The sequence below is a fragment of the Juglans microcarpa x Juglans regia genome, chromosome 8D, assembly GCF_004785595.1.
Source record: "Juglans microcarpa x Juglans regia isolate MS1-56 chromosome 8D, Jm3101_v1.0, whole genome shotgun sequence".
Taxonomy (NCBI): Eukaryota; Viridiplantae; Streptophyta; class Magnoliopsida; order Fagales; family Juglandaceae; genus Juglans; species Juglans microcarpa x Juglans regia.
The window spans coordinates 28950547-28975616 of NC_054608.1; the positions used below are offsets into that span (position 1 = coordinate 28950547).

Sequence of the window (25070 nt, forward strand, 5' to 3'; positions counted from 1 at the left end):
TTTCCAAATTGACGTAATCAATCACATTAGTGAAGTGTACAAAAAGTAAAAAAGTACACAAAAATGACTGCACATAAAATTTTTGTATCAATAACTCTCATTTTCTCCTCTTTTAAGGCTGCGCTTTCTTCTCACCCAATTTTATGCTCTTTTTTGTGAAAGTGTTGCTGTCATCTTCGGTCACATATTGGCAATACAATGGCCAATCATCCGACAAAACTAAAAAAAGGAAAAATAGGACATTGAATTCAAACACTCACATACCAAGCAACCATGATCCTAAAGAAAAGAGGATTTCATTCATAATCATTCCTTTTATTTTTGTATTTTTTTTTTTAATTTCCCAAAAAAAAATTACAAGACTCATACTCAGAGAACTTGGCAATCAATACAGATGGTTACCTCGTGATGTTACTTTGAAACACAAGCACACACAAGGGGGGGAAAAGAAAAGAAAATGGGCGAGTTACAGCACACCACACCACAATTTAATCAAAACATGAAGCAGGGAGACGGACAATCATTACTATACGTACTATTAATATTGACAATATGGTGGTTTGAAAAAAACCCTTGATTCATCTAAAACAATCTTTGTGGACATAATCTGGAGACAATCTTCATGGCCCCCTTAACATATCCTTCTTTGCATGCAGCACAAGTAAAAACCATGGTTCGAAATCCATCCACGGATCTTGGACTCTCTGACGATGATACAGGCCATGTCCAAATGCTTGCAGTACCAGCAATGGACAACCTATGGTTTCTAATAAACCAAGCCAAAGGGTAGTTTTATGAACAGCTCAAACCCAAACCATGGTGAAGCCATGGCTGCACACATTGCAGTCCAAAAGTAAAAAAGGGCAACTGCTCAGTCCCTACCTTGCAGCTGTCTGGACAATTGAATCCATACCAAGAGATACCAACTTCTTGTTGCAAGCTTTTGAAAGTTGGACAACTGAAAAATACATCAATTCCAAAATCAAAGAGCACATCAGGTTGCGGAATGGAAAGCTTCAAACAACCTGCATGGAAGCATTCCCCTCGTCTAGGTACCCATGTTCACTTGATTTTCACACTAGAAAAGATCATCCATTTCCGGATTGTAAACAATGTACTCACATCCTATGATTCCTTTCTATTATCAATGCAACTTGCTCAGGAAACAAAAATAAAACAATCTTTGGACTTCAAGGGATTTAAATAAACCCTTGCGCTTTTTTTTTTTTTACATAAATATCTTTTCATTCCCCTACACAGAAATTTCATTTCTTTCACATACTTTGTACATAAACCCATACTGAAAGTACAGATAAAACAAAAAAAAAATAACTGAGTGCAAATCTCACCAACATGAATGCAATGGTGTCTAAACTATAATTAGAGCTACAAAATGATACAATCGACCAGCAACTCATGTTGTGGATTACAACTAAAACAACTCAAGCTGTGGATTCGCCTTCCTTCCTCAGCAACTCCTGCACAAGATCAAAACAAATAAATATCCATTTGACTTTGGTCGTGCATCTCTTGGCAATTCACACACACACATACATACATGTGGATTAATATCAACGAGGCAGCTTTATCATACAGGAACAGTGTCCCACAAACGGTAGTAAAAGTAGTCATGCTGAAGTGCTGAAAGGAATTCTCCATGCAAAAATCAATACAAATTCTTGCACATGCCAACTAAATGGAACCTCAGGTGTGGAATTCACGGGTCTTGGAACTCATTATTTGCTACTCCCTTCTGAAAAAGGGATGGCAGCCACATGGAAGCTTCATGGCTTTTTATGACAGCTTCTGGCCCGAGCATTAGTTTCTCTACTATAGGAAGGTCCTTCCCCGTTTTTGCTATTAAAATTCCTCATAAAATGTCCAAAATATTTTAACTTAATTAAGAGGAGGAAAGAGAGTTTTTTTTTTTTATATATATAAGTAAGAGGAGGAAAGAGAGTTAGGGGGAAGTTCATGTTGATAGTCTTTCTTCAAAATTTTAAGTTTGCATAAACTTACATCTGCCTCTCTCCCTTCCTCTCACTCTTAAATGTTCCCTTTTTCTTGGGAAATAAAAAATGTTATCCCACCCATTGGGAAGTAAATATGTAACATCTTCTTATTTCTATTGTACAATATGTTTCCTAAGCAATTCAACGACTTCCCCTTCCTTCCCTAGCTTCTTTCATTTTCCAAATGAAGCCTTATGGACTTGAACTAGTTGAACAAAGCATGAAGAAAGTTGAATATGATGAGGGGCTCGGCAGGGTTGATGGGAGTGTTCTTGATGTCCAACGGGTTTCCCTGCATTTTTCAAGGCTAACGTCAAGCCTTTTAGGAGAATCATTAAGGCAATTACCACCATGTGTACGAATCTAATCAACCAACCTAAAACTGCCTTAGAATGCTTAAGTAGCATCCTAGTGAGTGCACGTGCTTCCCTAATAACTTAGCCAACACTTGTTTGACAAATACAATGCACAACTAAGAATGCATTAAAATATACTTTACCGATTTGGTAGCAGCAATTGACAAGCGTTGCCGCTCTTTCTTTTCACGTAAGCATTCCCCACACCAGCTGGAGAAATCTTTTTGATACTTCTTCATCTCTCTAAACACCGAACTGTGAAAATATGGAGCTTTAGCAGATTGATACCCAAAAACAAAGGACCATGGAAAAATCTGCATCTTAATCAGACGGCTAGGAACCTTAATGGCATCTTCCCAGTTTAAAATAGGACTCACAAAAGAAACGTCTAGAATACACTAAATGGTCATGTCATAAAGAAAGTCTTGCAAAAGTAGTCATAAAAATTGGCAATCCAGTGCTGAAGCATATCAGTAAAAATATCTCTAATTAGTGCTTTCCCTTTATACACCATGTGATTGGGTTGCGACCCATTGTGCTCTTAACAAAATTGAATTACTTATCAACATAAAAATTGATCAATCAATATAAGCATGACTCAAGAGGTAGATTCTCATATCTAGAGGCCTGAGGTTAGAACTGACAGGCATTACAAAGAAGAGAGCAGCTTAAGATCATGAAAAAATTAGAACGCACCTTCTGCACCACAGGAGCAGGTTAATACGATGACCAGATGTTGTGGCCCTAGCACCATGGCGGTGACGACCACGATGAAGTACAGCTCGGCCCGGGACATGTGAATAATCAAAGATCTCCTGTTTTTGGATCATATAAATCATACAACCAATTGTACAGAAAACTTTGTATCACATGTAAATGTTCAGGCGAATGAGATTCACCAGACGGTCAAAATTATAATGCCCCAAGTCATGAATACACCTAAACAACACACTGATACAAACAGATAGTAATGTTCAATAGAAGACGAATTCATGGTTGCTACATTGGAGTTTTTTCTTTACCAAAAGGAGAAATTACACTCTTCACCCACAAACTACCCTAAGCTAACCCTAAGCTACAGAAAGATTCAATTTATACCCTTCATTCAACTCTTACCTTTAAGATTGTGCTATGTGGACAATTCTTCAGTCATCTCGAGGGTCAGATCTTGACTGAGGATACTAAATGAAATGAATACATAGTTTGATGTAAATTGCAACTTTTAGTAGTTTAGAATTTTTTTTTTTTTTTTTTAAGAGGACAAGACCCGTAATTTTATTTACAGCCACTCACTTTTAGCTACTGTGGTGTATCTAGAGGAAAAGGAACAATAGAAACTTTGGAGATCGTGAACAGTCATTGAATGCATTCAAAGCATTGTTCTATAAAACTTTGTTCCTTCGTTCACTCGCAATAAATTTAATGGATTGAGCCTCCTCCATGATTTCCTATTATCAGCTTCTAGTTCCTACCAGGCTTTTCTGTTGTGTACAACCGGTGTACTTGGGCTATGACTATTATTATCAATAAAATTTAAATTTACTTATCACAAAAAATGAGGGTTTGGGATGATAGTGTAATTGGTTCATTATGTGCCTCTCAGACTTGGCGGATGGTACACCTATGGGATTTCTTTAGTAGAATGCAAGGATTAGTTCGAGAATATCCCTTATCCCCCCCCCCCCCCCCAAAAAAAAAAAACTGTTTTTTGTAATTATCCGGGAGGCTCTGAGTTAGATACAGTGCAGAGGGTATTCTTAACAGGTTTGTCTATGAGTACCAGAAATGGTTTGGGCTCATTATCTCTCATTTTATAGTTTGTAGACGACAACCTAGTATTCTGTGAGCGATCATCTCCGTCACTTACACTGCTTATTCCTTTGCTTTGAATTTCTCTGATTTGAAGATTAATTAGGTTACTTTGAAGTTGTCTTTGATAAGGGTGTAAATTTAAACCGGAAAACCGTCCGGACCGGACCGGTTTTGAACCGGTCCAGGCTGGGACCGGTTCTTGTAATGTGCAAACTGGCCGGAACTGGTCCGGTTCCGGTTTTAGGATTTCCCGGACCAGACTAGACCTGTTGATAAATATATATATATAAATTAATATTTTATATATAAGTTTTATACAAAATTAAAATTATACAAAATATTATATATATATAAGTTTTATGTATAATGTATAATTATATGTAAATTTTTTATGTATAATATATATAATTATATATCATATATGAAATAATTTCATATTATAATTTATAAATTATAACATAAAATGTTCATCTTAAATATGAACATTTGTAATTTGTTTGATCATATGCTATTAATATAATTATATATAAGATAATGTTATTATAAAATAAAAGTTTAATCTTAAAAATGAAAATTTAATTGATCATATATTATATAGCTATACTAATATATAGTTTATAACTAATACTAATATATAGCTATACTAATATATAGTTTATAACTAATATTAATATATAACTATACTAATAGTCTAATATTAATACTATTATATAGTCTAATATATTATATAGCTATACTAATATATAAGTCTATAACTATTTAACTAATACTAATAGTCTAATGTAGACTATAGTTATACTTATACTAAATCACTATAGCTGATACTAATATATAACTATACTAATAGTCTAATATTAATACTATTATATAGTCTAATATATTATACAACTATACTAATATATAAGTCTATAACTATTTAACTAATACTAATAATCTAATGTAGACTATAGTTATTCTTATACTAAATCACTATAACTGATACTAATATATAACTATACTAATAGTCTAATATTAATACTAGGCCTGTGCAAAAACACAATAAGCCCGACCCACCCGACAAAACCGATCCGATCAACCCGCATAAAATTGGATTAAAATTAGATGTAGGTTGGATGATGTCCAACCGGCTTTTAAGCGGACGAAACCGATCAAACCGCAGCCCCCCTCTCTTCTTTCTATCCAGCACAAACCCTAGCCCCCCCTCTCTCTCTCTCTCTTTCTATCCAACACAAACCCTAGCGCCGCTCTCTCTCTCTCTCTCTTTCTACGCAGCAAAAAGACGCTACGGACGAAACCCCTCTCTGCGAACTGCAGTTCACCTAATAAGAGATGAGAATCTCGAAGCAGTTCAGCCCATCCAAGTCCTATGCGAACCACAGTGACCTCCTCTGCTGCGGCTGCTTCTCCTTCTTAACATATGTCGCCGATGGTGGCTGTTTCTTGTTCACGTCGATGCTGGCGGCAGTGGTATTGCTGCGGCCCTTGGCGATGGAAGGGAAGGAAGCCCTCACCTTTTGGCCCAACAACTCCGCACACACGGCGTCGAAGGAAGTGAAGATCATGGAATTCATGATTGACCTTTGTCTAAACTCTTTACAAAATATTTCTTGTTTACAGAAAGCGCTGAAATGGTTTTTCCTCTCTCTCTCTCTCTCTGTTTGTTTCCCAAGAAATTTCCTTTCGGTTTCTCTTTTATTTTTCTCCTATCAGTAAAGTAAGAAGAAGACGCTGAAATGCTGGAAACTGCACTTTTCATTTTTTTTTTCTGGGATGTTGATCTGAGATTGATAATTTGCTATTGGATCATACAGATGATAGAAATATTTTGTACATCGATGCGGAAGTGAAGAACGCAGATTTCTTTTTTTTTTTTTTTTTTTGGCTCTCTGTGGTGAATGTCGGCTCATACGGGTTCGACCTGATCTATGTTTGTTCAGGTAGAGTCGGGTCGGTTTGGAACCTTGGATGTGAACGCTCTGGTCGGGTCGGGCACAAATCCGGTTGTTTTAGGTCGGGTTGCAGCCCTAATTAATACTATTATATATTATAATATATTATATAGCTATATATTATAAGTCTATAACTATTTAACCAATACTAATAGTCTAATGTAGACTACAGTTATACTTATACTAATATAGTTATATTAAATCACTATAACTGATACTAATATATAACTAATACTAATATATAGTTATACTAATAGTCTAATATTAATACTATCATATAGTCTAATATATTATATAACTATACTAATATATAACTAATAATAATAGTCTAATATAGACTATAGTTATACTAATCAGTAATCACTATAACTAAATCACTATTAATCACTATAACCAAATTACTATAGTCTATAACTATTAACTATGTATTAAAGGTATTACAAATATATATAAATTATAATTATCAATTTCCCAAACCATCAATTTTTTTTTTAATTGTTATTCCAGTTTATACCATAAGGCATAAACCCTAAAACAATTTCAAACGGCGCCCCTCTGCTCACTCTCGTCCCTCGTCTCCGCCGCTCTAGTCTCCCTCTCATCTCCATCTCTCTACCGTGAGCACATGGCATCACTGTCGTCATCGAACCTCCCCTCACGGACTTACGGCCTCTCCTCACTCTCGTCTCTCGTCTCCGCCTCTCTAGTCTCTGCCTCTACTTTGCCCCTCTCGTCTCCGTCTCTCTACCTCACTCTCCGTCTCTCTACCTCCCCTCACCGGCCGTCGCACATACCATGAGCTCACGGAATCACTATCGTCGTCGAACCTCCCTGCATGAACTTATGACCTCACCTCACGTCTCTCTTTCTTCGATTCCTCACGGTAATTTCTCTCCATTATTTTTGTCATTTCACTTATTTAAGTTATTTGAAATTAATTCAAGTTATATGAATCATTAGGATTTTGTGATTGTGTTTGTGTTATTAGGTTTTGTGATTGTGATTGTGAAATTACCTGAAAGTGCAGTTTATTGTTGATGGGAAGCTTCTCTAATCCCCCCCCCCCAATATGCGTGAACTAGAAGTCTGTGTTTGTGTATATGGATTAACTTTTTTGAATTTATGTGTTTTAGTGTCTGTGTGTTTGTTTATATGTATATGTATGTGTGTGTGTGTCAGTGTATTGGAACATTTGAAACTTCCGAAGATAACTGAACATTTGAATTTGTGTGTTTGTGTGTGTCAGTGTGTGTGTGTGTGTGTGTGTGTGTGTGTGATAGTGTGTGTATATGGATTGCATTGTAAAACAGATTGTGTGTTTAATATGTGTTTGAGAGTTTGTGTATATGGATTGCATTGTAAAACAGATTGTGTGTTTTATACGTGTATTTGATAGTGTGTGTATATGGATTGTTTTAGTAAAAAACCGGAAAACCGGACCGGACCGAACCCGAAACATGTAAAACCGAAGATACTGGTTTAGGAGGGTAATCGGTTTTAAAAAATACAAAACTGGTACATACCGGTTCGGTCCTAAATTTTGTCCAAAACCGGACCGGACCGGACCGGTTACACCCCTAGTCTCTGATTTGAAGATTAATTTGGCCAAGTCAGAATTGCTTTCAAATGGTAGAGTTGAGAATATAGCTAATATGGTGGAAATTATTGACTGGCATCTGAGCTCCCTTCAAAGCCAAAGCAATTTACGATAGTATTATAGAGAGGTTGGAGCATTGATTGGTGGGATGGAAACGGTTGTGCTATGATCCAAATCAAATATATACATTAAGATTGTTTAGCATTTCTCACCTTTGTTTTTACTTATCCAAAAAAGAAATTGTCTTGTGGTTAAGGCATACCATTATACGAAACCATAGTCACATAATCTAGTTGTTAGTGTAGACAGAAATAAGAACCTCTTGAATGTTAGCTCTGCCTTTCAATAAAAGTATTTGATATAAACCCATCTTAAGATTAACATACCTCTGACTGACTTCCTGTATTTACATGTTTATCACATCGCGTGCCCCGAAAAAACAATTCTCCTCCAGAAAATTGCTTACCCAAGCACACATTCAAAGTTACTTCTGAGTCATCTACATGAAAACCTACAAGGTAAAATAATTTAAATTCAGATTCCATATGCTTTGACAGAAAATGAAATCAAGGAAAAGAAGTGTGTCAAAGCTGTTGAATATACAAGGATGATTCATGTACAAGCAAAATCATTGAAAAGTTTGAAATCTCATTATCAGAAACATTAGAGAAAACTGCATGACTTTGTTATCTACCAGACATCAGTCTTGCAGTAATTTCCATTTCTTATTGTTAGAAAATCAATCTTGCATCACACACAATTGTTAATGGAGCAACTCTTTATCGTTTCTTGGATACACATTTCAGAGGCCTTCACTTTTAATGTTATCAGAAGCCTTGATTTTTAAATGGAGCCCAAAACAATTTTGGATGTATATATGGACATTCTCAACAAAGTCCCAAAGTCCTCAATTAAAAATTTCTAACAAGAGTTACAGAAAATTTTACATACTCTCCTTTGGTACTCAAGGGGCAACAACATAAATTACTCAACTCTGAGATTTCTGCGTCAATTTATCAGACTTCATGAAAATTAGAAAATCCTTGTTAAGCCAATAACTGAGCCAAAGTCAAATACTCTTCTCATCATATCCATGTCCACCTATTTTGGGACAAAAGATACGCCTTGCAAGTTCTCAAGCTATGCATTAATTTGACCCAATTTTCAGGCAACTACGGTCCAAGAAATTCAACCGTTTGGGTGAAGAGAGGTGCAAACCTGACTTCCCACATATAGCAGACTATAAAAGTTGTTATTGAAGCTAGGTGCAAATTTCAGTAATGTTAAAATTCATAAAAAGATGTTTTCCCCACCATTAATCGTGGGGGGAAAAAAAAAAAAAAAAAAAAAGAAAAAAAAAAGAGGCATATGGTATATACAGTGGCAGATATAGCAAATCTATTAAACAGCCTAAATAAGTCATTTACAAATGCAGAATTACCGATCAAAAAAAAAAAAACAAATGCACTTATAAAAAAATAAAAAAACAAATAGAGTACTTCAGTACACATTCAAGAAATACAACGGTATGCACATGCTAAAATTGATATTAGAGCGCTTGTAATAGCTATATTAAGGGCCCATATGATGGTTCAGTTAGCTAATACACAACCTACTTGAGGCTATAAAAACTGGTGACAACATATGCTTGCAGAAGCACTAACGTGAAGAGAAATGCATCATCAAAGCACCTACCCAAGTCAACATCCCTATCTTTACCATATTCAACAACAAACCCATGATGAGAATCCAGAGTTGATCCACCAACTTCAGGAAAGAACACTGCATTGATTAATTTTAAAAAACATTCAGGCATGGCTTACTGGTACCATCTATTAGTAAATAAATGAAATTGACATCTACACTGCAAGCAAACACCTATCACCTTTAGACATGGGACGAATAAAACCCTCCATAAGCTTGTCAAGCATGGTTTCAAGACCAAAATCATCTAGAACAGCTCCAAATTTATTCATTGTATTTGGTCGCATGATTCGGAATTTCGTTTCATTAACCCACTTTTCGAAATTCTCCACCTAAATAGTCAAACCACAACATAAAAGGCTGTAACACATAGACAAGGGGAGGTTAAATATATAACATGAAAAATGACCAAGAAAAATGAAACAATATACCTCAGCTAACAATAGCTCACAGAAGCGTGGTTGAAGCATTTCAAATGTAAACACACCAGGTGAGGGTTCAGACATCATACTTCTAAAGCTTTCCTCTGTATTATCGCTTATAGCTTTCAGAAATGATGGAACAAAGAACATTGTTGGGTGTATGGTGTACAGCTCTTTATGTAGAGGCTGCATATGCACATATAGCAAGTAAGTCCCCATTCTTGCAAAAGGAAAATAAAAGAATGCAGGGGAGATTTGCACTAAATTTTCATTTCACTTCCACATTCTAAGCATGAATCCCCAAGTTTCATTCTTTTGAAAGCAGAAACACCCAAGAGAATAGTAAGCCAACATGTATAAAAAAAACAGAACATAATGTGATTCTTATATTCAAGAGAGAACATTTATTTGGAAATTTCCACTAAGAAATATTTCCAAGAACTCATGGCACAGGACTTTTTTTCTACAAGTAATCAATTATTTTATTAGTTAATGCAAAGGGCGTAACCTAAGTACACAAAAAGTATACAAGAAACCATAGCACAGAACTTCAAGGAAAAAAAAAATCATAAATCTTACGCTCCAAATAGTTCTTAAGATAGAATCAACCAATTAAGAGTAACCATTAAGTCACGCAAAGTAAACAATGTGAATGAACAAGGACATCAGAGTCTTCTTTTATACCAGATAATTTGATATTATCTTCTTCCTGTAGTCCCTATGTTTTTGAACCTGATACACAACAAAGAAAAAAAATACTATATAAACTTTGCTGATGATTGAGATAATTGAATCTCAAGTCTTGTCAGAGTATCTTTACAGCAAAATGAAATAAATGCACAGAGAACATGTATTACGATAGCTTATAATGTCTAGTAAAGAAGGTAAAATTTTCTTTAAAACCATTTGCACTTTGTCCAAGAGAAAATTTCAAAACATGAATGCAATCCACAAACTTGCATTCCCAGGTAACAAGATCTTGGAATGGTCTCAGCAATTGTTGGCAATTATCTAAAACTGATAGAAATGAATGTAGGAACTTGTTTTCACAATGAACAAGATCTTGAAATGGTTTTAGTCATGTTTGCATACATCTCAACTGATATATGCCATAGTGACTTGATTAATATAATGAAAAGCATCCTCTTAGATGCAAACAATTTCTAGGGGTCATCGGACTGGGGGAACTTCTCCTTGAATTACTCGAGGTGCACTTGTGATAAGCTCCTTACCAAGGGCCTGTGCACCCCCAGGATTAGTCATAACTTTGTTCTCGGACACCCGGTGCCAATAAAAAATAGATATATATACTATGAAAAGCAGCATTTATTAGATATCACGTGTCAGCATATCTCTACCACTTCCCATGCTCAGAATAAAAAATCTCACTCCCATCTTCATAAGTTCAGGGGTGAAAAGTAAACACAAGGCTAGAACCCAAGCCAAATGAATTATTTAATGCAACATTAATACCATGAGACAGTTCAATTCAAACTCCCCACAAATTACTAGCTAGAAAAGGAATGTGGTGCACCAATTATAGTGGAATATTTACATTTTTTTTTAATTTAGCCTTCTCGCTATAAAATGGCACGACTGATTCCATCCTACCAGCAAAAATTTACAAAAAATCACAGGGCATAATTAGCAAAAAGTATGCATAGCTCAAGGCTTGAATCACACCCTCCTTAATCATCCACTAAATGAACTAAGGGCATTTTCGTCATCTTCACATAAATCACTTGCCCGTTAGGAGCATCCGAGCTTGTACAAAACCCTAGCTTACCCTGAGCTTCGATTCGGCCTTCAATTATATGCCCCATTTCGCTGCCAAGAAATCCTCAAAAGAAACACGATCGCAAAGAAAAACTTACTAACATTCCATAGCATTCCACTTTCCTTTGCTTTCCCTCACAATTCTCGGCATCCAAATAGACAACCAGACTGTAAAAAACCAAAACAGAACAAAACAAAAGCACAGAACACGAAAAACTTGAGAAGCATACTCTGTTGCGCTCTCCATGGGGCAAGTACTTAACCAGAATCTCCCTCATGAACTTGACCTTATCGTCTCGGGACACGCCCAGCATGCTCGGAGGCAAATACCGCTCCAAGGAGCTGAAAATCGAGGGGCTAAAATCCACTTGCAGGTCCTCGTAGCTGTCGGGCTTGTGGTCCTTGTTCGGGTTCAACCTGAGCCTCTGGCTCGACGCCACCATCTGAGCCACCGTCACTGACCGGCTCGAGTCAGCCGTTAAGACCTCATTTCCACCGCCGGAGACCGGAGAGGGCCCTTCCCGGCGGTCACCGGGGAGCGACATAGGTCGAAGCTCAAAACAGGGAAATTCAAGCGCTAATGGAGGCCTTTCTGCGGAGCATTGGTGGCTAAGGATTGAGAATTTTGAGGAGAATTAGGTTTCTTGTCTTCGGTATGTTTCACTCAGTTCGTTGTGTACGTGAATGGTGTTTGGACTTTGGGGTTCGTTTCTGTTGCCGTTGTTAGGGTTTGGCAAACTGGAAGACCTTCTGTTTAACTGTTCAGTACATTAGAGTAGATATAACAGCTGCATTTTCCGAGCGTAATTGTTACGCGCGAGATGATTTTTTTTCTTTTACTTGCTGATTTTTTACTAATCGTGCTGCGTTACATTATCTTCCAAGAAAGGAAATCCATAAACGTTCATAACTATATCATTATACAAGCGAGAAAATATAGATTAATTATGCAAAAACATGTGATGGATCTTTGCCATGTAGAATGCTAGTAAGCTTGGAATCTAATGTAATAGAATAATGTTTGATACAAGTTTAGAACATATAAATTTCATGCAATGTCTTATAAAAATAGTAGATCCTATTGGGAGGAATTGATTTTTTTATAACTTTTTTATAGTAAATTTCACTTTTTTTATTTTTTCAAAATGATTACACGAGACTTGAACCCCTAGATCTACACAAATCATTTTCCAGTATCTACTCTATATAAAAAAGACTTGTTTTGAAATTATATCCCTATTTTGCCCTCACATTTGTGTTAAAAATTATGTGACTATCCACTGCTATTAACTACATGATTTTAATATGTCAATTTTTTCTTAAAATCAACGGTTCATGAGTGTTCTATTCGGACTTAAAGCTCCGATGCTTTGTACGTTTACTTTTTGAACAGTTCAATCCACTTTAAACAGGTTATTTTTTCTACTTTTTTAACAGTCCAATCCACATTAAACAGATAATTTTTTTAACAAGACAATTTAGCCAACAAATTCGATGTCATGTCTTTATGCCATTATGATATCAGCTTTTTTAACCTCCCTAATCACCTCCATCAGGCCAATTCCTTTCACATGTCCAAGGAATGGCCTCGGGCATGGCTTCAACCTTGAATAATACCCACCAACTTGTATACAACTCATTCACAATGAAGATTACGTGGCAGCATTATTTCTATTTAAAAGCAAAAAAAACTAAGATCGGCATCTGCCATTTTCAAATCAGTGTAGAGAACCCCCCCACCCCCGCGCGCGCGCGCCCTTCCACGTCAACATTAACATTCTAACCACACTTAACTTTAGATTAGATTTAGAAAAAAAATTTCAATCTCTAAAGAAGTTTTTAGTAAAGTCAAGTGATGGAATGGAATTATTTTCCCCAATAGCTTCAGTCCCTATTTCAAAGATATTGACAACATGAATAGACAGGAAGGAAGTCAACATAGGATACTTTTATTTTTCTAGAAAGTTTAACAAGACAAATATTAATGGTAGAGATTAATGAAATGTTTGGAAACAGAACAACTATTGTCAAAGCACAGGGAGGGAGAGAGAGAGAGAGAGTAGGTTTTTGGAAAATAATGTTTGTAAATGGACTTACATCTCCACTTGAAAAGTTACTCTCTGTGAAAAATTCATTATACATAAATATCACTAAGGCGGGGAATCGCCATCTTTTCAAGCATGTAAAATTCATCATATTCATCACACATATGTCTATCACCTAAAAAACCAATAGAGAAAGTTGCTTGTAACGACCTGAAAGAAATTAGACTAAGAGAATTGGACAATTGGTCATGCCATTAAAACTTAGGAAAAATCCATGGATCAAAACTAGTTAGGATTTCGGTTTGAAAGCATAGTCGAATTATGATCTATAAAAAGAAAATATTGCTATTTTGATTTATTTTGAGGCATTTAGGATCATAATTAGACAAAAAGGAGTACATCATTGGATTCATGAGATTCTTTAGGATTTATGAGATTCTTTAGGATTTATGGGGTAATTAATTTTTTTGTGATTTTCATTGTGTCAAATGGGTCAATTAGAGTGCACCACATGGTGTCTAGCTCGCCACATCACCAACCAGCTGTCATCATGCCATGTAAGACACCCAAGTCAACTAGAAATTACTAGGAAATCTCACTTTACACATGACATCATCATCACCCGCCATTTGACCTTTATTTCCATACGTTAAGCTTGGTACAATTGTGTAAGAAACTTGTGTGTAGAACAAGACAAGGCAGTTCTTTTGTTATAAAGTCTTTTACACTTTTTTGGCATCATACCATGCCCTTTGCAGCCTTGTACCAAGTCTGCACAACCATTTTCACATGTGAATTTCATTCCCTTACCGCCCAACACAACATAGTCGGTTCACTTGCTTCCACACACACAAAAGTTTATTTTTGTAAGGAACCTATCTCATGCATCATACAACCCCATACCCTTCCCTTTTTACCAAGTTTTTCCAGCCAACAATTTACTTTGCCACTCAAGCAATCCGTCCCTCACATGCCCCTCGGTGACTTCATCAATTTCATTAAAGTACGAGTCTAATTTCACAAGCAACAAAGCCCATTGCATTGTACTAAGCCATCAATCCCAATCTCCAGTCCCTTTTTGTTCCCACATCCAACCCTCACTCATCCTCATTTGGTCATCCTCACTTATACATGATTAAGCGCTTGAAACTATTCACAAGTAGACAACCGAGTAAGTGATAGAGAGAGTGTTAGAGAGCAAGTTTTCATTCTCCAAGTGCAAATTCGATAAGCCCTTTCTTCTTCAATTCTTCCTTTTCAATTTTGATACTCAAAGTTAAGAGCATGATTGGTTGTGTGTTAAAATATTTTCTTTGACTAAAAGGGTTGATCTTTAGTAATGTGAGGATATGCTCATTTCGACTAGCATGTTTGAATGTTATTTTGGAGGTGTGATTTGAAGTGCCATATAGTCTTAGGCTTTACTTGATGATTTCGCTTTTGATGAAATTGGTAACTTGTATTGTGTATCAAATCTTGGTTTAAGCTTCTAACACAAGTTCTCTCACTCAAAAGTTTGCATGAATCACTTAGGGTTAATGGGACTGAAAGTTTGTGTGAAATTTCTTTGTGACTTAGTCCTTTTGAACTCTAAAATCATCGTTTGATGAGTAGATCCTCTAAACCCTTTTAATGGGAGTTGGATCTATGCGTTAAGCTTTGATTTGAATCATATAACTTGATTTTAAGTTGTGTTTGTGATATATATTTATGGATGCATGATTTCGGTGCAAGCTTTGAAGTTCTTAGTTATTTGTTTGATTTAATCTTAAAACTTGGTAATAAAATATTCAGAATGATGCGAAGACCTAAATAAAGCTTGTTAGTGGTGATCATGAGTGAGTTATTTAAAAAAATTATCATGCTACATAAGAACTTTTGTTATCAAGACTCAAGAGTGAAGGACTAGCATCTTTCGACTTTTAATTTTTGCTATGACTTGAATTTTTATCTCTTTGATATCATGAATTAGTTGTCTAGTATTTTGTAATATCATCTAGAAATGAATACATAGTATATAAATAGCTAGTTTTGTAATCTATTAAGTTCTTAGTGTTCATTTGTAAAAGAAAGGTTATGGGACATCATGCTAGGGTTCGGTTGTGATGCTTAGTGTTGTGTTTGTGTTTGTGTTTGTTAATTCATATAATGAAAATATGGTCATGAAGGATATGAATATAGTGCATTAACATATTACTAAGCTCAAATTAAGAATTTGATTATGTGCTAATATTCAATTAAGTCACCATTAGTATGCAATTAAGCCTAAATCACACTTAGTGAAATTTAGTGTACCATGTGTTTCGGTTTTGCTGGATTTCTTATAGTAGTTGTACGATTTATTAAATTCTAAGTTCAGAAATGGATTTAGAATTGAAAATACATATGGTTTGTGAAGTTTGGTGAAGTTTAGGGCCAAATTGTAATTATTGAAAATTCATAGTATATTTCGAATAGTTAAGGAACAAATTTGCAAATAACTCTAAGAGTGTTAGATTTTGAAATTTTCTTTGATAATGAGATTCTTAACCTTAGTATATCTCTCATTTCAGTCCATGACAATATATTAAACTTAAGAACTTTGTGAGTTAGTTTCTAACTTACTCTTGGTATATGTTGGTATGCTAAATAATAAATATTTGTTAGTGATTCATGATTACTTCAAGTTCCCATCAATATCTGAAATATTCATGTCATGTCATATTGTCACTGTCATGAAGCATGAATTTCTGCCATGATTTCAAGTTAAACCTTAGATTAAATTTTGTCACGGACTTAATGTTAGAATGGAGGATCATTCTAGTGGAACTCCCATGTCCATTACGATAATCCCTTGCGTTAACGAAGAATAGCCAACAAATTGCAAATTGGACCGAAAGGTTTTAAAGCAAAATCACAACACCTAACACTGGTAGGTGTGAAATAAAATACTTATGGTGAAAAGGTGTTACGATTTGTCAAAGTAGTTATAAATTTTTTGTGAGGGAGATTCAATCTGTCAAAAACTAAAGAGTACTTATGGTGAAGACATTGTGATCTGCCTGAGTATTCCTTCTCTGTATGATGCATTCACAGCTGGTCAAAGGGTATGTGATGTGATGAAGTAACCAACAAGAGCACACGGTCTATGGGGAACCGTGAGGTGTCCACCCTCTATAAGAACAAGAATGAATGAGATTTTATGAAAACAAACATATCATAAAAGTATGAAGTTCTGATGATGATGATATTTTATGAAAACAAGTATATCATGAAGTATGAAATCCTAATGATATTGATTTCTTTGCTAAAAGCAAGTCCATGTCAATCAAGCATAAACATCATGTGTATTATTGTGCAAGCTATCAAAACTTTTAAAAGATTAGTAGCATAAGTTGTTGAGATTTATAAAAATCTTATTGTGACAGTCCCAATTGCCATTCTCTTCCAGAATAGTAGGAGTTGTACCAGGTCGACATGAAAAATGATGAACAAGCTTTGACGAGATCAATTAGCAAGAAGGAAACTAAGGAGACTACCCTTCAATTTTTTAAAGTCATTTTGTTGTTGATAGCAGAGTTGTATGAGTGGCTTAATCTGTAATTAGGAAAATATGTAGACATTTGTAACTAAGGAGTTTCTACTTTAGTACAATGTTTATTTTGGTTTAAGGTTATGCTTTTGATGGATGTTGAACGAACATATATATTAATGTTATGAAAAATATTTTTGGATTTAGTTTATTCTGGTATAACTAATAATTGAACAAATATTTCTACTGATTATTGAAAACTGCTATAAACATGTTAGGTACATTAAATATTATCTGTCATGAAGTAGAGTATGTAATCTTGTGTTTCATGTCCTGATATTTCAATTTCCATCAAATTCTAAGCAGAGGTTGGGGGCATCACACCGTTCTACAGTTTGAAATCAGGAAATCACTCTCACCCAACCAATGTGCAAACCTACTCGTCTATCCCAAATAGGTGAACACTCACATAGACATACTCATACAAAGTATACATGTTACTTCGGAGAAACATCTACCTGGCCAACCAACTTGAAGACATCACATGTGATATGCCTGGGATATTCTCCTTCTCATCTATCAGGTGAGGCCAACACGATATCATCTCACCCCAATCATCTCTACCTTCCATGATTATCAACACATGATAATGTTATATGCACTTGGATATCACACATAATTAATCTAAACACAGTTATATTCAAGATCTCAAAAAATACAAATAAAAATATTCATAAACCTAATGAAGAAAACATTTACTTAATTCATGATAAAAAAATAGGGACATTACAGAATAAGCAATGCAAGTCCTTTGACATACCCATAACATTTACCCTAAATTCCTATGTCGGCGCTGCACTGCCCCTCTCTGTCTCATTTGAAGTCTCTTGCTTCCTTCGAATGATCTGAATCTAAGGACACTCAGGTGTTTGCGATCTCAAAAGTGAGATTATGTCCCTTGTACAATCCTTTTATAGATCTAGACCATCAAATATCATTCTGGTGTACTTTTGACTCCAAGTATGATTGAAAATGAGTCCTTTAGTTTCAGACATCCTACTGCACTATAAAAAAAGACAACTAAGACACAATTTGCACATCCTTACTGCCTATCTTAGATCCAGTCCTTAGTCTCTTCACAAGTGAGCGTCTCCTACATTGCATTGGACCATATCTTTGGGTTCAAATGATATGACTTGTTGCATTGTAAACTTTTTTGCATTGTAAACTTTTTTGCATATCCACTCCAGATGTGACTCTTCAGATAGAGTGTGGGTTCTATGTACGATACTGCCACCTTCTGAGCATTTTCATGTTGTTTTGAAAGATTCACATATATGCTCAAGTCTTCCCTTAAATGTTGCTCGTCTTAGGCGGGTAACTCTCTTTCTTGCTCGAGCTACTAGCCTGTTCAGCTCCTTGTTCACGCCTTCGCGCTTTAGGCGGAATTTCAAGTTTGCTTATAATAGTAAAAAATCCTATCTCAACCTGAATTGGATTGTGTCTATCTAGCTATCTACAAAGTATTTGCTAGCCTATGTGCTAGACTAGATGTGCTAGACTACAAAGGATTGCAGCTATTTTTCTCCAAATCAATGGAATGTTTTTTTATCTTTGCTTTCTACTTACACTCAATTGGTGGTCTATCTCCTTGCATTGGCGCAATCCTCACACGTGTTCTCTCTACCTAGTAGCTCTATATCCAACCTACAAGAAGCCTAATGTAATTAATGCCTTATATGTCAAACCTGATCCGACTGTACCATTGACTCTAATGTTTCCTATTTGTGCATCGAAATTGTGTTTTCTAAGGAGGCCAATTGAAGACCCAACAATGCCATCAATCATGCCCAACTCGTGTATCCTAGTATTTATATCTCATCCTTCCCTATTTCAAACTTGCGATATATGGGCAAATGTTTTCATTCTCTGTGTTATCAATCTATGGATTTTTCTACTTATTCCCATGGAAAAAATGTTCTTGATCTACTAGACTAGAAATTAGAATTAACCATTACTTAACTTAAATTTAATTATTCAAATTTGCAATTCCTTTTATATTGACATGAACCTCATCTGTTATTGATCGGAAAAGTCTTATAGCCTAGTCAAACTATGGATGAATAAAGTCTATAGTAGGCATGACTTAATAGATCTTTTAGCTCTATTTTTGGCTTCAAACTTGACTTAATATACTTTGTTATTTATGTTGTGTGCTAGTTGTTTATGTTTTTTGTTATTATCTTAATGAACAAATATTGATGTTAAATGTTTCAAATTTAGGTGTACATTAATGTTGTTAAGCAAGTTCCATACTTTTGATTTTTTTTCTAATAAAAATAAAAAATGATATTTTATTTTCAATTTGGGTATACAAAGTTGCAAGAAGTGTTATTATTTATTGCTTATACTCTAACATTAGTTGTGTGATTTTCTTTATCACTGCTAAATTGTTATATTTTGAGATAAAAGTTTGTGTTGCTTATTCTTTGGTTAGAGCAAAGTGACTATTTTATTCACAACTTGTATATTCATAAAAATAAAATAAAAGAAATATAAAAAAATTTTTAACTTTTGTATATACTCTCAAGTGTTTAAAATAGAGTGAAATCCCCTAGGATTGACAAAGTACCATCAATCAAGTTTCGAATGAGTTTAATTAAACTAGATTCTAGAGTGAAGTCTAGCATCCAATGCCGATGATGCCAAATATAGATGCTACAAGTAAAAGCTATCAAGACATACTCATAGCTAGTGCAAGGACCTGTGATGTGATGGGTATTGGCAGGAGACAAGGTCCATGGAGAATCATGGAGCTCCTATTATGACATAATCAAACATATAAAGAATGAATGTTTCATGTTTATGAAAGCAACAAGCCATGTTCATGTCAAGTTCTGATGTTTCTAAGTCTATGTTCATCAAGCACACATATCATGTTACTGTCACGCATACTTATTTATACTGTTAGTAGCTTAAGAGCTTTACTCAAGATGTTAGTCTCACTATCTTTTTCTACTCAAAATGGTAGACAATGTGTCAAGTAGTAGAGAATAAACGCGTGCCCAACTGGACGAGGTCGACTAGGCCGAGGAGGAGCCTCGTGGAGCTCTTGGAGTCGATCCTCCAATTTCTGAATATTATTTTGGAGCTTATAACTAAGTTGCATGAGTAGATTGGCATTTAGATTAGATTTCTATTATGTCTGTAACTATGAAGATCTGTCTCCAATACTATGTTGTTTTATTTACAGACCAGTTAGATGAATGGTATGACTTTTGTTACGTGAATATTAATGAAAAATTGTTTATATTTTGAGATTATCATTCTGATAAAATGTGTATTACTTGAAACAAATTATCTGCTGCATTTACTACATATTGTTAGAAGCATGTTAAATGTATTAAATTCTTAATTGTCATGAACATATGTATATAACCTTGTATTGCATGTCCCGATACTTCAAGTTCCGTCAAATCTCAAATGGAGTTTGGGGGCGTCACATAACACATAAATAAAATGATAGATATTGAATTTATGATAATCAAGTAACATAAATTCTAAATATTGAAGAAAAAGTACAAGAGAGCTTTAATAACTTTGATTGTGTCTTGGTTTTTTTTTTTGTAATTTTTATTGAAATGAACATGTTTCCTATCAATAACAGTGTTTCTCTGATAATGGTGTACTCATTTACAATTGTTTCTCACATGATTTATGAGGGATTTTGTTGTTTGAATGAAAAGTTTGATAGTATTTGATTGTTCATCACAAAAATATCAATACTTCTCACATTTCAATGGTTTCTATCTTTTGGATATCCTTATTCATTTATAAAACTCTTCATATTGGAATTTTTCCCTTAATTACGAGGCTAAGTTTGCAATTTCATAAAATTAGATTATTAATTTCGAAGAATTACTTAACATTGCCAGTATTCACTACAAACATCACGTTTATTGTGACTCTTGGCATTTATGATCTATTTTTATGCATATTATTTAGTTAGTAGTCAATTAATATTTCTTGCCAAAAATAGAATGAAAATGCATGCACAAATGCCCGAAATCTAAACGGATGATATATGCAAGTTTTTTTGTTACTCACCAACTCAAGTGTAATTTAGGATGTATGATTGTCTCTCCCTTAAAGAGCTAGCTTATTGATTGTTTTTTTTTTTTATAAATACAATAGATAACTACCCTTGTGTCATAAACTATAAATAACTTCTTTTTAGACATCAAAAACAATTTTCTTCTGCATATCCTTTCACTTCTTCCAACTTGTGACGTATTCTCAAAACTGTTTAAAGATATTTTGTTCTTTACACCCTCTATCATCTCTTTATAAGATAATGTGCTTCAACAGTTCTCATATCGGTGCATCATGTCATTGACAAGTGTCTCATGTAGACATAATTCTTGAAGAACATATTCTCACGTCGTTGGGTTGTCGAAATGTTGACACAAAATATGGTTTCACATAAGTTAGTATATACTTCTCCTACCATGTATAGATTCTGCAACAAACCATTATCTCTTCACTCATACTTTACTGATAGTTCACTATACTCCAACTCAAACTCTTGAAATGTTGTCCCTTGTGAATACAACGGCATAAGGTTTTTTTGAAAAAGTGGATATTGGAATACCCCTATAATTGCCTTAATAATTGTTTTATCATTATCAATGATAATAATGGAATAGAAAAGATATTTTCAATTATGAACTGTATAACTGTTGTGTAATCGTTTTGAAAAAAGTGAATAAAACATGAGACTCACATGAAAAAAATTAATTTTTTAATAATGAACCTCACTCTTATTCAAAATAATTACTCAACATTTACGCATTTCACAGTTGTATGTATAATTACTCATAATGGAATAAGCAATGTTTGCCTCAAGCCCTGCATGTTCTCAACAACGAAGCATAGGATTCAAAAATTTCATTTACTAGCAAATTATATCTTCACATTATAATTTGGTAATGATGGTTGACTTCAATAAATGGAATAAACAACATCTTGTATAAAATTTTCAGGATAATTTTTGTAACGCCCCAAACCCAGTTGGCCTGGAGAATTACTACCTGTCACTTAAGAACATGTTTTCCAACACAACTAAAATAAAACTCCAAAATTTTATTAGCAAAACTCAATCTCAAGTACTCCAAATAACCACATTGAAACTCTACAAAGTTATTACTGCAGCAAAATAAGCTAAGGAGTCCAAAATCTCCCGGTAGGCATAACAAACCAAACTAATAACTTCAAAAGTCTTACTAAACCCAAGCCCAAGATATAATTAAATCTAAAAGACATAAGACATCAGAATTCCTTCTTCTAACATCATCTCTCAGCTTAATCGTGCTCACCAATCTAAACCAGGTCCTCAGTTGGACTCTCTACATCATCTGAAAAATATTATGAAGATAAGGGGTGAGTTATCAACAACTCAGTAAGCAGAAATCATATGCTAGCGTGTAAACATGAACATTTACAAAGTAGAGCATGCAGAACAAAATATTTTCTAGAGTTATCATGCAGAACAGAACATATTTTCAAAAGTAACAGAGCGATGGTTTTAAGACAAGTAAAACTCATAGTACTTTGGCATAACATAAACTGAGTATCATCATCAGATCAAAACAGAGCATCAAACAGAGCAGAGACCATGTTTCACCCCCATGGTAGGGTTGTGATAACCCCGGTGGCCAAATCAGGCAGAGACAGAGGTGAAATCTTTCCTTTATTCTTCTCGGAGCCCCAAGTGTGCACACAGGAAAGACCACAATAAAACCACTTTGTTTTCAAAGTGGGTGCACTTAGAGACAGAGAAGTTGGTACCAACCCAAACAGAGCAGAGCATAACAGAGCAGAGCAGAGCAAAGCAGAGACAGAGTCAGATACGAAAACCAGTACACCATGCCAAAGGTTTTCAGATGTTATATCAAAATAATACAGAGTATCAAAACAGAATCAGACAGTTTACACACACTGAACACAAAAGCCAGAGTATCTTTTCAAATAAATGCACAATTTTTCATATTCTCAATATCGGTCATTTTTCAGATTTCAGAAATTACATGACAGAATTTAGCTCGTGTCTACACAATGTATGTCAGAACATATTTTTCTCTTTTTCGCACAGATTTCATGAGTATGCAAATAAACGATCGATGTTGGTTTTTTTTTTTTTTTGTTTTTTCCCAAGTTTTCATTTCACCACAAAAATATGCAAAGTTTTCAGAAAATCAACCTCAGTCTCAAATAATTCGTGTAAGGCCTAGCATAGGAACCCCGCTTACCTGACTCCTGCAGTGCATTATCTATGACTTGAATACGGTCTCTATCCGTCTCGTCACCTATTCATAAAAATAATATAAACTAAATATTAAAGTCCAACAACACAAAATTGGTCTTAGACAACTTAATACCCAATTTCTAGACCATAATTCAGTAAGTTTAATCAAACTCAATCAGCAAAATAATAATCCGGACAGTCCACACTTCGACCCAAAATATTCTATACCAATCTCAATATTGTCCAATACAAGCATCAAAACCAATGTCAACTCAAATTTCAATAACTCACACTTATTCCTACAGTTCGCAGTCCCAAACAATTACTAACAATTTAATCAGGATGACACTACACACTACTCTCTCTCCGTTCACAACTCCACAACAGGAAAAAATATCTCAACACTTCTAGATGTTAAAAGGCCCCAACAAACCCTTCTAAACATTTCCAATACATCAAACCAATAATCCAAAAATATATCATCACTTCTTAAAAATCATCAATATTCACCATGACCAACGTCAAATTCAAAACACCAATATTTAAACCCGAAACAGCTAACAAATTTCATAGCATAAACCAATCTCATACAAACAACTCCATCATCCAATCTAACCGATCCCCTTACTCCTCGGACTCAGTCCGGCTCCACCAATAAATTAACAGTAAATATGAATTAGAGCATAAATACATTTAAATCTCAAAAGTTCTTTGGAAAAAATACTTACAATGCTATAATATAATTTTTGAGAGATCACGGAGGTGCTAGAAGCGGCAACGCAGCAACAAAACAGTGCCAAAAGCACTGTGGCCGTGGGTCTCAAAAACCCACTTTTGAACGGGTGTAAACGAAGACCCGAGATTGATAGGGTAGGACTTAGGGATGTCGGTGAAGCTAGTGGTGGTAGTGGTTAGCCGTGGGTGGCGGCGCAATAGGCGGTTGAAGTGCAAAAATACCCAAAACAGAAATGTTGATGGTGGGGCTTCACCGGTGACAGATCGGAGGTGGGGTTGGGTCTATTGGGTTGCTAGAAGGTCGAGGATGATGTGGTGAGAAGATGGTGGCCGGGGGTGGCGCGACGGCGGCGCAGCGGCGCAAGGAGTGCCTCGGCTTGGTGATGCGAATGGGAGCTAACGGCGGCGCAGTTGGGGCTGAGATTACAGGGGGGTGGTCGCTGGTGGCTAGGAAGGACAGTGGGCCGGGCGGTGTCGCCCATGGCAGCGCGAGGCGGCGGGGCTGGGTGGAAGAAGAAACGGACGGAGAGAGAAAGGGGGAGAGTCGTGCGGCGCGCGGGAGAGGAGAGGAGAAAAAGAAAAGAAAAAGGAGAAGAAAAAGAAAAAAAAAGAAGAAAAAGAAAAGAGGAAAGAGAAAATGTAGGGAAAGAAGTGAGGTCCAATCCTCATATCTTGGGTCACAAAAACGATCTAACGGAAACGATTTTAACATAGCAAGTAAAATAAAATAATTCAAACGCAGTGATTAAAATGAAAATAAATAATTAAACCCCACAACAAGTTAATTTAATTTGAGAAGAAATTTAAACGCATAAAAATAATTAATTTAGAGAAAGCATTTCAAAAA

The 25070-nt window shown here is 35.3% G+C and overlaps 1 protein-coding gene across 3 annotated transcripts; it reads right to left on the reverse strand.

Moving 5' to 3' along the window:
• Positions 1-1182: 1182 nt before the first annotated feature.
• On the reverse strand, positions 1183-12408 carry LOC121242826 (2-oxoglutarate and iron-dependent oxygenase domain-containing protein CP2). Of its 3 annotated transcripts, none has more exons than XM_041140784.1 (9): positions 11859-12400; positions 10537-10584; positions 9862-10038; positions 9612-9762; positions 9422-9508; positions 8113-8237; positions 3065-3183; positions 2512-2623; positions 1183-1478 (listed from the first exon to the last, which is right to left on the reverse strand). In XM_041140784.1, the coding sequence occupies exons 1-9, from the start codon at positions 12171-12173 to the stop codon at positions 1443-1445; spliced, it is 1170 nt and encodes a 389-aa protein (XP_040996718.1). In that variant the 5' UTR covers positions 12174-12400; the 3' UTR covers positions 1183-1442. The 3 variants fall into 3 exon arrangements, with proteins under 3 accessions (XP_040996718.1, XP_040996717.1, XP_040996719.1); XM_041140783.1 differs by lacking the exon at positions 1183-1478 and adding an exon at positions 1548-2304 and having other exon boundaries at positions 11859-12408; XM_041140785.1 differs by lacking the exons at positions 1183-1478; positions 10537-10584; positions 11859-12400 and adding an exon at positions 2038-2304 and having other exon boundaries at positions 9862-10044.
• Positions 12409-25070: the final 12662 nt, after the last annotated feature.

Bases quoted from the DNA above. Each gene is read 5' to 3' on its own strand.
- LOC121242826 (XM_041140783.1), bottom strand. From the start codon at position 12,173: ATGTCGCTCCCCGGTGACCGCCGGGAAGGGCCCTCTCCGGTCTCCGGC. The intron at 3,184-8,112 runs GTATGTTAATCT...ATCCAAAAACAG, and splicing joins ATACAGGAAGTCAGTCAGAG to GAGATCTTTGATTATTCACA. The intron at 2,624-3,064 runs GTGCGTTCTAAT...ATATTTTCACAG, and splicing joins CTGCTCCTGTGGTGCAGAAG to TTCGGTGTTTAGAGAGATGA.